This window comes from Balaenoptera borealis, assembly GCF_965194805.1.
Source record: "Balaenoptera borealis genome assembly, chromosome: X".
Lineage (NCBI taxonomy): Eukaryota > Metazoa > Chordata > Mammalia > Artiodactyla > Balaenopteridae > Balaenoptera > Balaenoptera borealis.
The window spans coordinates 125245526-125258638 of record NC_138881.1 but is presented as its reverse complement, the minus strand read 5'-3'; the positions used below and the strand labels follow the sequence as shown (position 1 = coordinate 125258638).

Below are 13113 nucleotides of genomic sequence, written 5' to 3'. Positions count from 1 at the left end.
GTCCCTTACTCTAGCCCAGCCCCGCTGCAAGGGGAAGGGGTGGCCTCAGCTGGGAAAGGGTAGCTGCTGGGGAGGGGAGGGCCGGGGAGGGCAGCCTCCGTGCAAGGAAAGCCAAGCTTTACTAAATCGGGACACTGATTTTAGAGAGGTTATTCCTGTGACTCCTACTTGAACGTGCAGCATGAGCGTTCGGGGAAACAGCCCAGAGAACGGATGGAACTTTTGAAAAGCGAATAGTGCTAACAGTCTGAGGAAGACATGAATCATCTGTTCCCCACTTTCGAGTCTGAAATCCGATCATTGTTACATACGATAAACACTGGAGGTTCTATGGAAAACGGACCACTTTAAAAAAAAAAATCACTGTAGGTTCTTATTAGCTTTATAGGTTTTACTCAGGAAAGATAAGACGATCACATGAATACGAGAATATAGAGGTCATCATTGTTACCATTAAAAGAAAATACTGTTTGAAGTAAAAAAGGTATCTGAATTAAGGGATGCTATAGCTCAAAGGGAATTAAAGCCCAGAAGTTCCTAAATATAGACTACTTAGACTAAGAAGCTTAAACCTGGCTTTTTTTTTGAGGGGGTGGTGGTGATGAATATTTTTATCATCTTAATTGTGGTGCTTGTTTCACAAGTGGGCACCTATCAAAACTTACCAATCTGTATACTTTAAATATGTGAAGTTTATCGTTTGTTAATTACAACAGGAAAGTTAGTACAAAATAAATACAATGCATGCTTATGTTAATAAAAAACTCAAAATGGGACATACATAGTAATAAAAAGTCAAAATAGTCTCCCCTCCCAAGCTTCATTTGTCAGTGATAACCACGTTTAACGAGACTTTTTTTTAATTCTGAGGGTTGCCTCCATAACCATGAGTATGTTTACACCACTACTCCTTGATTTGTCAGCTTTAAACAGTACCTAGTGACCTAGCTAGATGAGAAATATGCTTTCTCAAACTACTCCCTCCCTCTTCCCAATCTCTGCTGATTGAAATTGTTATTTTTAGTTTTTTATCGTTGTCCTTCTGCAGCAGCTGCATCATTTTAAAAAAAGCTCATGAAATAATTTTTCGGTGGTAGACACTCTTCTAAGAACCTTGTATATACTAACTCATTTCGCTCTCAGAACAACCTTGTGAGATAAAAATTATTATTGGCCCCATTTTTTGATGAGAAAACCAAGGCACAGTTAAGTAATCTGGCCAAGTTCAAGGTTTCAGAGCAAGTACTTATAACCCAGATAGTCTACTACACCGCCTCAGCCTAGCGCCGCTGTTTAATTAACCCACATTAACTAAAGCCTTCAAATGTTCATCTGCTTTCTCTTAACTCCCTCAAGGGTGGATGAAGAAAGCAATACCACGACCTCTTCCCTCGCTTCTCCTTGCTCCCTCCAAACCTCTGCTCCAACAGGTTATTATTTTCACTTTTGTTCTGTAACTGCAATTAATTTTGTAATGTTTTGTCTGTAAAGTGATAGTAACAATTGACAACTAGAAAGCAGCATTCACAAGCAGCATAACTGGGCCTTAGATGTAGGAGATATACCACTGTCAACAAGCCTTTTGCTACTGGAAGGAGAAACTAACTCAAAAGGAAAGGGGCAGGATGATCATCTGCTTTGCCACCCACACAATTCTTCACCTGCTGTATGTAAGTCCTCGCTACTCTTGGTCGGAGGCCGGGAAGGTCAATGGAGGTCACCTGAGTTGATACCCATGTGTTTCTGCTTTATAGTTTTCCTCTCTCCTGAAATAAGCCATTTCAGGCGCACAGAGAGGTTCATTTCCTTTTTCTTGAATCTGATTCTGATCGAAGCCAGAGAGAGGTGGTTTGAAGTCAGGCGGCCTGGGGCCAGCTCTCACCGGCAGACTCTGGGCCTCCGTGTGCCTGCACTTGGCCTCAGTTTCTACACGTACAAAAGGAAACGAGTCTACAAATGGCTGCGAGGTCCTGACCAGCGCTCAAACCCTAGGAGTCATTTAAGCTTCATTGAAAGACTTCAGAAAACATCTCCCCAAGCTAAACTTGGTGAGGGGCAAATCGGCCTCCAAGTGCTGACGGCCCTCGAGAACTCAGCCAGCCGCACAGGCTGTATCTTTCTTTATATTCTTTATTATACAATGAACTGGTAAACCTCAGTGTTTACCTGAGTTCTGTCAGTTTTCCTAGCAAATGATCGGACTCAAGGAGGGACTTGTGGGAACCCCCGATTTGTAGCCAAGCTAAGCAGAAGTTGTGGGTAACCTGGGTACCCACTACTTGAAACCGGCATCTGAAGTGAGAACTTCTGTGGGACTGAGCCCTTAACCTGTGGGGTCTGCACTAACTCTGGTTAGTATCAGAATCGAATTGAATTGTAGAACACTCAGCTGGTTTTGGAGAATTCGTCAGTGTGGGGAAAAACCCACACATCTGGTGTCACAAGTGTTCTAAGAGGGTGGGGATTCAAACCCAAGCTGACTGGTTTTAGTGCCCACGCTCTTAATCTCTATACAGCCCCACCTAAACCTGTTCCCTTTCTGAGGAGGCTGACAAATGCCCTCAAGGCTTAATGCCCAGAATGCCCTCTTTTCTATGAATTCCACACAGCCCAGCCCAGCCCCGCCCCTGCGCATGTTAGGTGCTCACATCACATTTATGGAAGCGGACTGGCGTTCAGCAATTACAATACACTCCTCTTGTAGTCATTTTTACATATATACATTTTCATAGAGTAATAGCATACAGTAAATGAGCACTGTATGCATTTCATACATATGCTGCCCTTTTCAATACATTAAACCTCTGTTGTAACACCCACTATACAGATGAGGACGCTTGAGGCTCAGCAAGGTAAAGTAACCTGTTGGGCAGCTAGTCAGGTACAGGCCTGGACTCAAGGCAAAGTGCCCTGACTCCAAATTTTATGATCTTTTTGATAAACCATATGATTCTAAGTGAAATAAATACCAGTTTTTTGTTTTTTTTTTTATAAATGAGTTATCTTTGAGCTTACACCTCTAAGAGTCTTCTTTTCACAAAAAGATTGTAATAGTGGAGTAAAAACATCACTGTTCTCTGTTTTAGGCATAAAGTCTATAAAGTAATTCTGCTTTAGCAATCAGACCACTACAAAATGAGTTAAAGAGTTTGACCTGTTGGGTCAGGAGATCACTCCGCTTGCTGCAGGAGCCTCAGTAGGCAGGAGTCTGCGCAGCTTATTCCTTACCACCGGCTGCAGCCAGAGGCCAAGGACAGGCCAATACAAATCTCAACCAGTCATCCAAATACAACCCTGGTCTTTGGGAAACAAGCCACACCTGAACCTGGCCTGACTCTTGTCAAAGCCAAGCCTGAAACAATCACTCTCCACTCTCTAAAGCCCTCCAGGAAATGTGACCAATGAGCCGTTCAATGAAGCATGCTGGCCCCAACTGCCATGTACAAAAGGGATGAGCATACTTGCAACTGAACTAGTACAGGATAACTGCTGATACCCTTTCCACTAACCAGATTCTAACATCTTTATTCGCATAACTATATGCTCCATTTAAATAATACTTCTGATATATCATGAATTGTTAGAAATATTAATCAAAATTTATTCTACATGCAATATAGAGTCGTTGAGCAGTCTGTAAAAATCTTGACTTTTTAAAAATTAAATTTCTAATTTTGAGAAAACTGTTGATTCACAAGCAGTTGTGAGAATAATAGAGATTCCATGTACATTGTACCATGTCACCAAATTTCCCCGATGGTGGCATACTATAAAACTATAGAATACCAGAACAAGGACCCCGACACTGACACAGCCAAGATGCAGAACAATTTCCTCACCACCTAATGTTGCCCTTTTATAGCCACATCCAGTTCCCTCCCAGCCCCTCCCCTTCTTAGCCCCTGGCAATCACTAATCTGTTCTCTATTTCTCTAATTTTGTCATTTGAAGACTGTTACACAAATGAAATGATACAGTATGTGATCTCTTGGGAGTGGCACTTTCTACTCAGTGTAATTCCCTTAAGATTTAGCCAATTCTTTTCTCTGTCCTCTCTGTTCCGCTGTTGAACCCATCCACTGAGCGTTTGGTGGTTTTGTTTGTTTTGTTTTGTTTTGTTGTTTGTTTCTTTATCATATTTTTCAGTTTTTAAATTTCCATTTGGTTCTTATCTCATATTTTCTTGCTGAAACTTTCCTGTTTCTTGTCTCTCACTTTCTACGTCTTCATTGTTTCAAGCATATCTGTAATTGTTTACTGAAGCAGTTTTATGATGGCTTCTTTAAAATCTTTTTCACCTAATTCTAACATCTGTCATCTCGGTTTTGGCATCTACTGATTCTCTTTTCTCATTCAGTTTGAGATCTTTCTGGCTCTTGGTATGATGAACGATTTTCAGTGGCAATCTGGCCATTCTGGATACTAGAAGAGTGCGGGTCTCATGTAACCCTTCTGTTGCAGCTGCTTTCTCTGCCGCTGCTGCAGGAGCAGAGGGGCGGTGAGCACTGCCTCATTACAGCCAGGTGTGGGTACAAGTCCTGGTTTCCCTCTCGGCCAACGCTGCCATCAAGGGACAGGGGCCTCCTAGTTACTTCTGGGTGGGGGTGAGCGCTCTAGCTCCCAGTTAGGCTTCCGCCCGTACCTGCCCAGCTGGGAGTGGCAGGAGCACTCATGACTGACACCACTGTAACCACAGTGGAGGTGTGGCCTCCTTGCCAGTGGGCGGTAGTGAAAGTCCTGACTCTCCACCAGGCCTCCGACACCACAGCTACAGGGGTCATTGTGCCTTGCTACAGCCTGGCAACGGTGGAATCTAGGCTCCCCGCTTGGCCTTGCTGGCGGGGTGGGTGTGGGGCCGGAGCACAGTGGTGAGTTGTCTAAAAGTTTTCTTTCTACTCGGCTGCCCCCTTCCTGTCCTTTGGCTAGAGAGACTAGGCTTTTCTTGTCTGCATCCGTTGGCATTTCTGGGTTGCTGGCTTCTTCAGCAACAAGTCTGGGTTATATATGGCAAAAACATAATCCAGGGATAGGACCACCCTGTCGTTCCTTAGGTCCTGAGGTCCCTAACCGGTCTGCCTTCTCTCTACCTTTCAGGGCATTCTTACGTCTATTTTATAGATAACGTCCAGGGTTTTTATTTGTACTGAGAGTGAAAAATCAGAAAAAAGTACATCTGCTCCATCTTTCCAGAAGCAGAAGCCCAAATCTTGATATTTTTAAGAAATAATTCTACTCCACAAGTAATCCTGAGAGATAGGATAGTACTTTGATATTACAGTGGTTACCAACTGGAGGCCTATTGCTCAAACAGGCAGTAGCAGGGTTGTTTTTGTAATTTAATTGTTTTTAGGGGGACATGCTGCAGTCTCCAGTTCTCCACAGCCATGTCTGTTTAGCTTGTTAGCTATACCCTGTAGACATCTGTGTTTGCAAACTCTGATTTAATAAACAGATCACGAAGCCAAGCTATTAACAGTGGACTATGGTCATGGATTCGAAAAGATCGTGCGCAAGCTTCCCTCCTTCTAGACTAGTACTCAATTTAAGAAGTATTAACTAAGGCCGAGCTCAAGCATAATGAAGCCTTTCCCACACACTGCATCCCATTTCCCTCCAAAGCCCTTCTGGAAATTTTTGTTTAGGATCCAGAGTTTAATCACTGTACTAACCTATTAAATGATTAAATTTAGTATAGGACTCTCTCCATTTTCTCCTTTTTCTTCAGAATGTTTATAGAAGAGATCTAGCTAATGTGTGTGCAGGGATGAGAGTAAGAGAAACAGGAGGAGAAGGACAGAGGGGTGGTGGTGATGGTGATGATGGTGATGATGATGATGATGATGACGACGACGACGACGACGATGTTGGAGCCAGAGGAAAGAGTATGATCACATTAAAACTATAGTGTCCTAATTTCCTGAAGGCTGGCCAGAATCAAATCCTTTTGGACAAAACAGAATTGAAGAATGTTCTAGAAAGAAAGGAATTTAGAGACTTCAAATCTAATCCAAATTCTCTTAACCTTACACAAAAGGAAACAGACACTCAGAGGTTATACAAGGTCACAAAGCTAACCAGTACCATCTGTACTACTCCACCATGTTCCCTCTTCTTGGCCTAGTTCTGCTTTGCAAACAATGGAAGCTGATCAACTGTGTCACTTCTGCTAATAGTTCCTAAAAATGTTTCATTTCAAGTTATAACTGTACTTTTTCATCTAATCTTTGGAACATTACATTCAGATCTTGTTCTTAAATGTTTTGACAAATTCAAGAGAGAGATTTGTACTCTTTCTTAGCCCGTTAAAAATGGAAGCAACTGAGTTAGTAGTAGGGGGTGGGCAAACAAAACATTTTATTACATTTCTTCTAGTACTCTTAATTATCAGGTAAATCTTCAGGATGACTTGGCATTAAGGCATACATTTATTAATTTAGTTAATCCATAATCCACATAATAGCTATCTACTCTTTCAACAGGGACAATGTTTTCCAAACTTCTGTCATCTTATATACCACCTCTACAAGTCTGGTTTGCTATATGCATATCACCTGTACTAATATTAGTATTTATCTTTATGTTGACTTTTATTATTTTTTTTTAAATTTATTTTTGGCTGCATTGGGTCTTCGTTGCTGCGCACAGGCTTTTCTCTGGTTGCGGCGAGCAAGGGCTACTCTTCGTTGTGGTGTGTGGGCTTAGTTGCTCCGTGGCACGTGGGATCTTCCCGGACCAGGGCTCGAACCTGTGTCCCCTGCACTGGCAGGCGGATTTTCAACCACTGCGCCACCAGGGAAACCCTTTATGTTGACTTTAAATCCACTCTTTTTCATATTTCACCTGGCTTTAAGTAATAATACCCATTAAATCACAAGTCTGATGTGCCAGGTTTTCTACTACACATTAAAATAATTACATAACTGTTAAAACATGTCCATGGGCATATCATCTAAACTCATCTCATGTGATGCCAGTGATATTCTTACCACACCTTGGGTGATCTGACCCTAAGCTAACTGTCAATTTATGACATGGGTAAATAATAAAACAATTGTACTCTAAAATCTAACATGAGTTGCTAATTATTCAGGTTTGTGGGAATGTACCAGAAATGTATGGTCTCATCACCAATTTCAACAGATACAAACCTAGGGAAGCTGAACTTTTTACAATTTATTGTACGAAATAAATAGGGACTTCCCTGGTGGTCCAGTGGTTAAGAGTCTGCCTTCCAATGCAGGGGACGCAGGTTTGATCCCTGGTCGGGGAACTAAGATCCCACATGCTGCGGGGCAACTAAGCCCGCCCACCGCAACAACTGAGCACGCAGGCCACAACTAGAGAGTCCACGTGCCACAACTAGAGAGCCCACGGGCTCTGGAACCCACGCACTGCAAAGAGGAGCCTGTGCACCACAGTGGAGGATCCCACATGCCACAACGAAGATCCTGCGGGCTGCAACTAAGACCCTACACAGCCAAAAATGAAATAAAATAAAATTAAATAAATGAATGAACGAATGAATGAATGAAATACATGAGGGTGGAAGACCTAAAGAGATATTTCTCCAAAGAAGACATACAGATGGCCAAGAAGCACATGAAAAGATGCTCAACATCACTAATTATTAGAGAAATGCAAATCAAAACTACAATGAGGTATCACCTCACACCAGTTAGAATGGGCATCATCAGAAAATCTACAAACAATAAATGCTGGAGAGGGTGTGGAGAAAAGGGAACCCTCTTGCACTGCTGGTGGGAATGTAAACTGATACAGCCATGATGGAGACCAGTATGGAGGTTCCTTAAAAAACTAAAAATAGAATTAACATATGACCCAGCAATCCCACTACTGGGCATATACCCAGAGAAAACCATAATTCCAAAAGACACATGCACCCCAGTGTTCAGTGCAGCACTATTTACAATAGCCAGCTCATGGAAGCAACCTAAATGCTCATTGACAGATGAATGGATAAAGAGGATGTGGTACATATATACAATGGAATACTACTCGGCCATAGAAAGGAACAAAATTGGATCATCTGTAGAGATGTGGATGGACCTAGAGTCTGTCATACAGAGTGACGTAAGTCAGAAAGAGAAAAACAAATATCGTGTATTAATGCATATATGTGGAACCTAGAAAAAAGGTACAGATGAACCTATTTCCAGGGCAGGAATAGAGACGCAGATGTAGAGAATGGACGTGTGGACACAGGGGTGGAAGGGGATGAATTGGGAGATTAGGTTTAACATAAATACACTACCATGTGTAAAAGAGGTAGCTAGTGGAAATCAGCGGTATAGCACAGGGAGCTCAGCTCGATGCTCTGTGATGACCTACCTAGATGGGCAGGATGGGGTGGGGGGTGGGAGGGAGGTCCAAGAGGGAGGGGATATATGTATACACATAGCTGATTCACTTCACTGTACAGCAGAAACCAACACAACATTGTAAAACAATTACACTCCAATTTTAAAAAAGCAAATTGAACAATAATGTGTAGGATATAATCCCAATCTTGTAAAAATAAGTAACAATACACCATCAAAAAAAAAAGAAAGAAAGAAATGCATGAGACACACTGTTCCCTGCCTTCAGAGATTCTGATTCACTGAGGGGACGGGGACCATGGAAGCTGCATTTCTGCAGGCACCCCAGGGAGTGCTGGTGCGGAAACACCCAAGGGCCACATTTTGAAAAACAGTGAACAGGAAGGCAGTACAAAATTTTAAAAATCACTCTAGCTTTTCAATAGGATGACTTGGGTTCAAACCCCAAGTCTAACTGCATGATACTAAGCAAGTCACTTAACCGCTCTGAGCCTTGCTTCACTCATCTGTTAAATGATGATTATAATAAAAGCCATCTCACTGGGTTGTTTTAAGAAGTAAATGGGTGATACGTCACAAAAGTATTACAAAACCATAGAGCGCTGCACATGCTAGAGGGCTGATGAGGCTGCTGCCGCAGCCTACAGCTGAGAGCGCAGTCAGCGTTCCAAACCGAGGTGCAAGCGCTCTGCTCCACAGACATCTGCTCCCGTTTCATTACTGACACTGAGCTTAACCTATAATAAATTTACCCCCAAATTGAGTGTGTATTTCAAATAAGATATTTGCACAATATATAATTTCAAATATTATCAACGGATGACTGCACATTAAATCCTCAAGGAATTGTATCTGGACCTTCAGGGCCAACCCCTCTTGCTCCCATGCCAGAGGTGTCCCAAAGGCCCATGCTGGTTACCCTGATTCTAAGAACTACTTTACACACAGCATGTAAAATTATCTGTGGTTTAGAAACATCTTATGCTTTTATTATTTAAAAGAACTCTCTCCTTGAAGAAAACATAACAACTCCTGAATTATAAATTTAACACCAAATTTGCAGACTTGGTTACAGGGTGAATCTAACAAAGACAATGATTTAAAAATGCTCTCTTACAATAATTCATCTAAAGCTTTAGCAATGATCTGATGTAGGCACTTAAAATTCAATTTACAAAATATAGAAAAGCCTTCTTTTTCTCTGAATACCGTCTGTTAAACCATTCCAACACGAGCTAATTCTGCTATACAAAATTCATAAATAAACTAAAAAAATTTTTTTAAAACCTTAGTTGCTTCATGTTGAAGTGTAGATTCAGTCTGATCTATTAATGTAGAGGTTAGACAGCTATGCACACAGTCACCGTCCTTTTCTAGAACCCACACAGCACTAACAACTATTCAACCATAATGAAAACATTACAGTTAACACATAATTGTCCATAAAGAAAATCAATCCGAGGTCTAAGAGCTATTCTCTGCTAATATGGGTCCTTGAGCCTCTCCACTCAGTAGGGCAGTTTCTCCGCTAACGTGGGGCAAGAGGGCACCTGGGACCAGTGGGGTCAGCAGCTGCCCAGTGACCAGCCACTCAGGCGTAGGTGACGCAGCAAATGCTTCTCCCACCTGGAAGCGGCAGTCACGTTTTGCCCAGTCAGGTTCTGAGGAACAGGAGCCCCAGCTCCTCTGACGTGGGCAAACACGAAAACCAGATAGCGGAGAAACCTATCAAGAACTATACTGCCACTCTTCTGGCTGGCCATATTATCCAATTTCTGTTCATCTCCAGCCATGCTCTCCTCTGGGAGGCGTAAGCAACAGCATCCAATGGCTTGGACGAAGCAAGTCCAGCACCATAGCCAAATCTCAATTAGACAGCCTCTGGAGTCAGTTCCTGCACTTGTTACAGGACGGGCTAAAGAGGAAGTGAGGCTAGAGCCCTTCAACACGGACAGCTATTAAGAATGACTTAACATCGTTATCATAGCTCTTGAACTCTTTGTAAGATTTGATGCCTGGCAAGGACTATGATTTTGAGAGCCGTTGACCTAGGGTAGGACAGGATACTAAAATGTAATTCATACATACTTGTGAAAATCTAGTCTCCCTTACTAGTGGGCAAAAATGACTATAATAAACTGAATCCTCAATTCAAGCAAACTGTACTACTGAAATGTAAACATGGTTTCACTTAATGTGCCTGTTAATAGTTTCTTGACATTAAAACAAAGTTAGTCTTTAGCCTTAACAAAGATGGAGCACGCAAGCGTTTTATTTGTTAATTGATTCAACAAGAATTTATTGAGCACCTGTTATGTTCCAGGATCGTGCTGGGGGAGCAGTGGTGAGAAAAAGAGCCCCAGTCTCTGCTGACAAGGAGCTTATCACTCTTAACTTTAGAATAAGCAGGGAATCCAACTTTTAAAATAAACAAGAAGAGATTTCTCAATTCAATAAGGACTAAAAAATGAGGCTGCCCATACAACATTCTTGAGATTTTGCAAGTGTTTTGCATTCTAGTATCACACATTAATGCTGAAAACCCATAGGTAGTACATAAATACAGAAACAAATTGTGAAGTTAGGGAAATACTATCTATCAGACATTTTCTGAAATTCAGAATACTAATAAAGAAAATATAGGCATTTATTATAATCAAATCTAAAAATATAATATATAATAAAATAATAAAATGGATCTGGATTTTTAAAAGAATGATCATAATCTAAAGTCAGCTTTTCCTCTCAATTATAAAACTATGATCGCATATACTAGATCCTGGTAAAAATGTCTCTTCTAAAGTTCAGATCTATAACAACAGAGACCCTTTCACCCTTGTTCCCAAGCAAATGGCCGGTGAGCATCAAGGGGCCAAAGTCTCACTCGAATTAAAACTGCAATGCTTCTTGGCTACTTAGCATATTGAAAATGAATTAAGGACTCAATTCCGCTTACCTTGTAATCTCTGGATACATTTTCTGATGTCACTGAACCTGAAATCTGACTAGAAATTGTAGCAGCTATAAGCTGTTTACACCATTCAACATGTGATCCTGTAGGACTAAAAGAAATAGTGCAATTAAAATATTTTAAGACATAGGCTCTGAGTGAGAAAAATGAGCACTGACTAGGGATATATGTACATTTCTTTTTTTAGAGAATGAACTTTAATTAGACTATTTGGTTACCTTTACATTTAATGTAAGAACTGAAATATCGACTGACCACTAGGAAGTAAGATTAGGTTCCAGGTTGATTTGAAATGAATCAACCAATTTATTTTAAGGTTAAGATTCTAGGCCTCAGACAGTTAAGCACGTTATTTTCCAGCATTTAATAAAATATCACTCAATTACAATTATATAGAGTGAATATTCTTAATGTTAGTAGAAAATTAATTCTAAAGTGAAATATTTATCTTACAGCATATGCTTTTCAAAAATGCAATCAATTTCATGCTGGTGGTTTTAAATCTAGAAAACGATGTAATTTCAAGCAAATCAAAGTGACTCTTAATGGAGCAAAGCTGATTGTATGATTTTAAAAAGAACAGACTAGAAAAGTTATGTCCTGTGTGTAGTAATAATGCGACCTTACATTTCTGTAAGTGCTCTGACAACGTACAAAAGGCTCTTCCAGGCCATTATGATATCAGAGCCTGACAACCGCATGTGATAAGAAGGCAGAACAGGGACTAGCCAACAGGTTTCTGCGATGAGAAAATTGAGGTGCAGAGGCGACATGGCCCGTCACAAAGTAGTGGGGCTGTCCTTCCAGGATATGGTACCACCAACGGTGACCAACTCACAGAACCACAGGGCAAAACAGAGGCCGGCGCCACAGATGCTAGGCACTGCCTTACAGGAGAACACGAGGACGCAGAGAAAATGGCATCTCGCGCTTGTGTGCTGCTCTCAAATGTTCAACACAGTTCTGCACACAGCGCCACCCGAGCCTCACAGTGACCCACCTTACAGAGGAGAAAACTAAGGCTCTAGCGTTCGACTAAGGTCACACGGCTGGTAAGTGGTCGGGCTGTGCTCATCTGACTTAAAGGACCACGTAAGCAAAGTAAGCACTGAGGGAATTAAAAATTGCCTCCAGAGGCCAGGCTCCTCTCTCAACTCATGAAAGCACTGAAGAAATCAAGTAAAAGGGCAAAAGATACTTATGAAAGTTTACCTTGCAGGTAGCTTTCACTGTAAACAGTGTTCCAGACCTTTGAAAATCTCATCACTAATTAAATCCACACTCGTGTACTGGAAGGATAGAAAAACCTGGAATCCCTAGGCAGTGTGTAAAATAACGTAACTAGTGAAATAAAGACATCTGATGTGCTCTACGAGCGATCTAAATTGCATTCTCTGACCAGGACAGCCTAGTAGTTACCTGTGGGGCCGAAAATATAAGTCAAAACATTCGCTGAATGGGCAGACATTCCTGTCATACGCCAAGACTCTATTTACCACAATTAATAACTAAGAGGAAGAAGGAGGGGAAAGGGAGGGATATTAGTTTCCTCTTAAAGGCTAAGGCACCTTTTTTGTCCGGTTCTCCCATGCTTTTCTTGCCAAGCTGCCTTTTCCTCTGCCAGCACCTGGGCCTGAGCGCAAATCTAACAGCAGGAACCCACCTGTTCACCCACCATGGACGGGGCGGGTTGGAGGGGGGCTGCTGCTATCCTCTACCTTCCTTTCCCCTTCCTTCTAGTGAGGACACTCCTCTCTACGGTAGGGAGTTGCCCTCCGCATGTCACAGGATTCTGCAGGAGGG

General features: G+C 41.7%; 1 protein-coding gene across 11 annotated transcripts in view; it reads right to left on the bottom strand.

Annotated features, from left to right (window-relative positions):
* The window catches only part of MTMR1 (myotubularin related protein 1), a 66941-nt gene that overhangs the window by 49419 nt on the left and 4409 nt on the right, over window positions 1-13113 (bottom strand). For 9 of the 11 annotated variants that reach the window (XR_014239410.1, XR_014239411.1, XM_082376118.1 and 6 more), the window contains exon 2: window positions 11296-11401. The exons of 1 other annotated variant lie outside the window; for it this stretch is intronic. Coding sequence is in view for 7 of the 10 variants with exons in the window: in XM_082376118.1 (XP_082232244.1) it covers window positions 11296-11401 (106 nt within the window). In the remaining 3 variants the exon portion in view is untranslated. Of the gene's footprint in view, window positions 1-10648; window positions 10726-11295; window positions 11402-13113 lie in introns of those variants that run through there. One more of the 11 variants, XM_082376111.1, reaches the window with a different exon arrangement.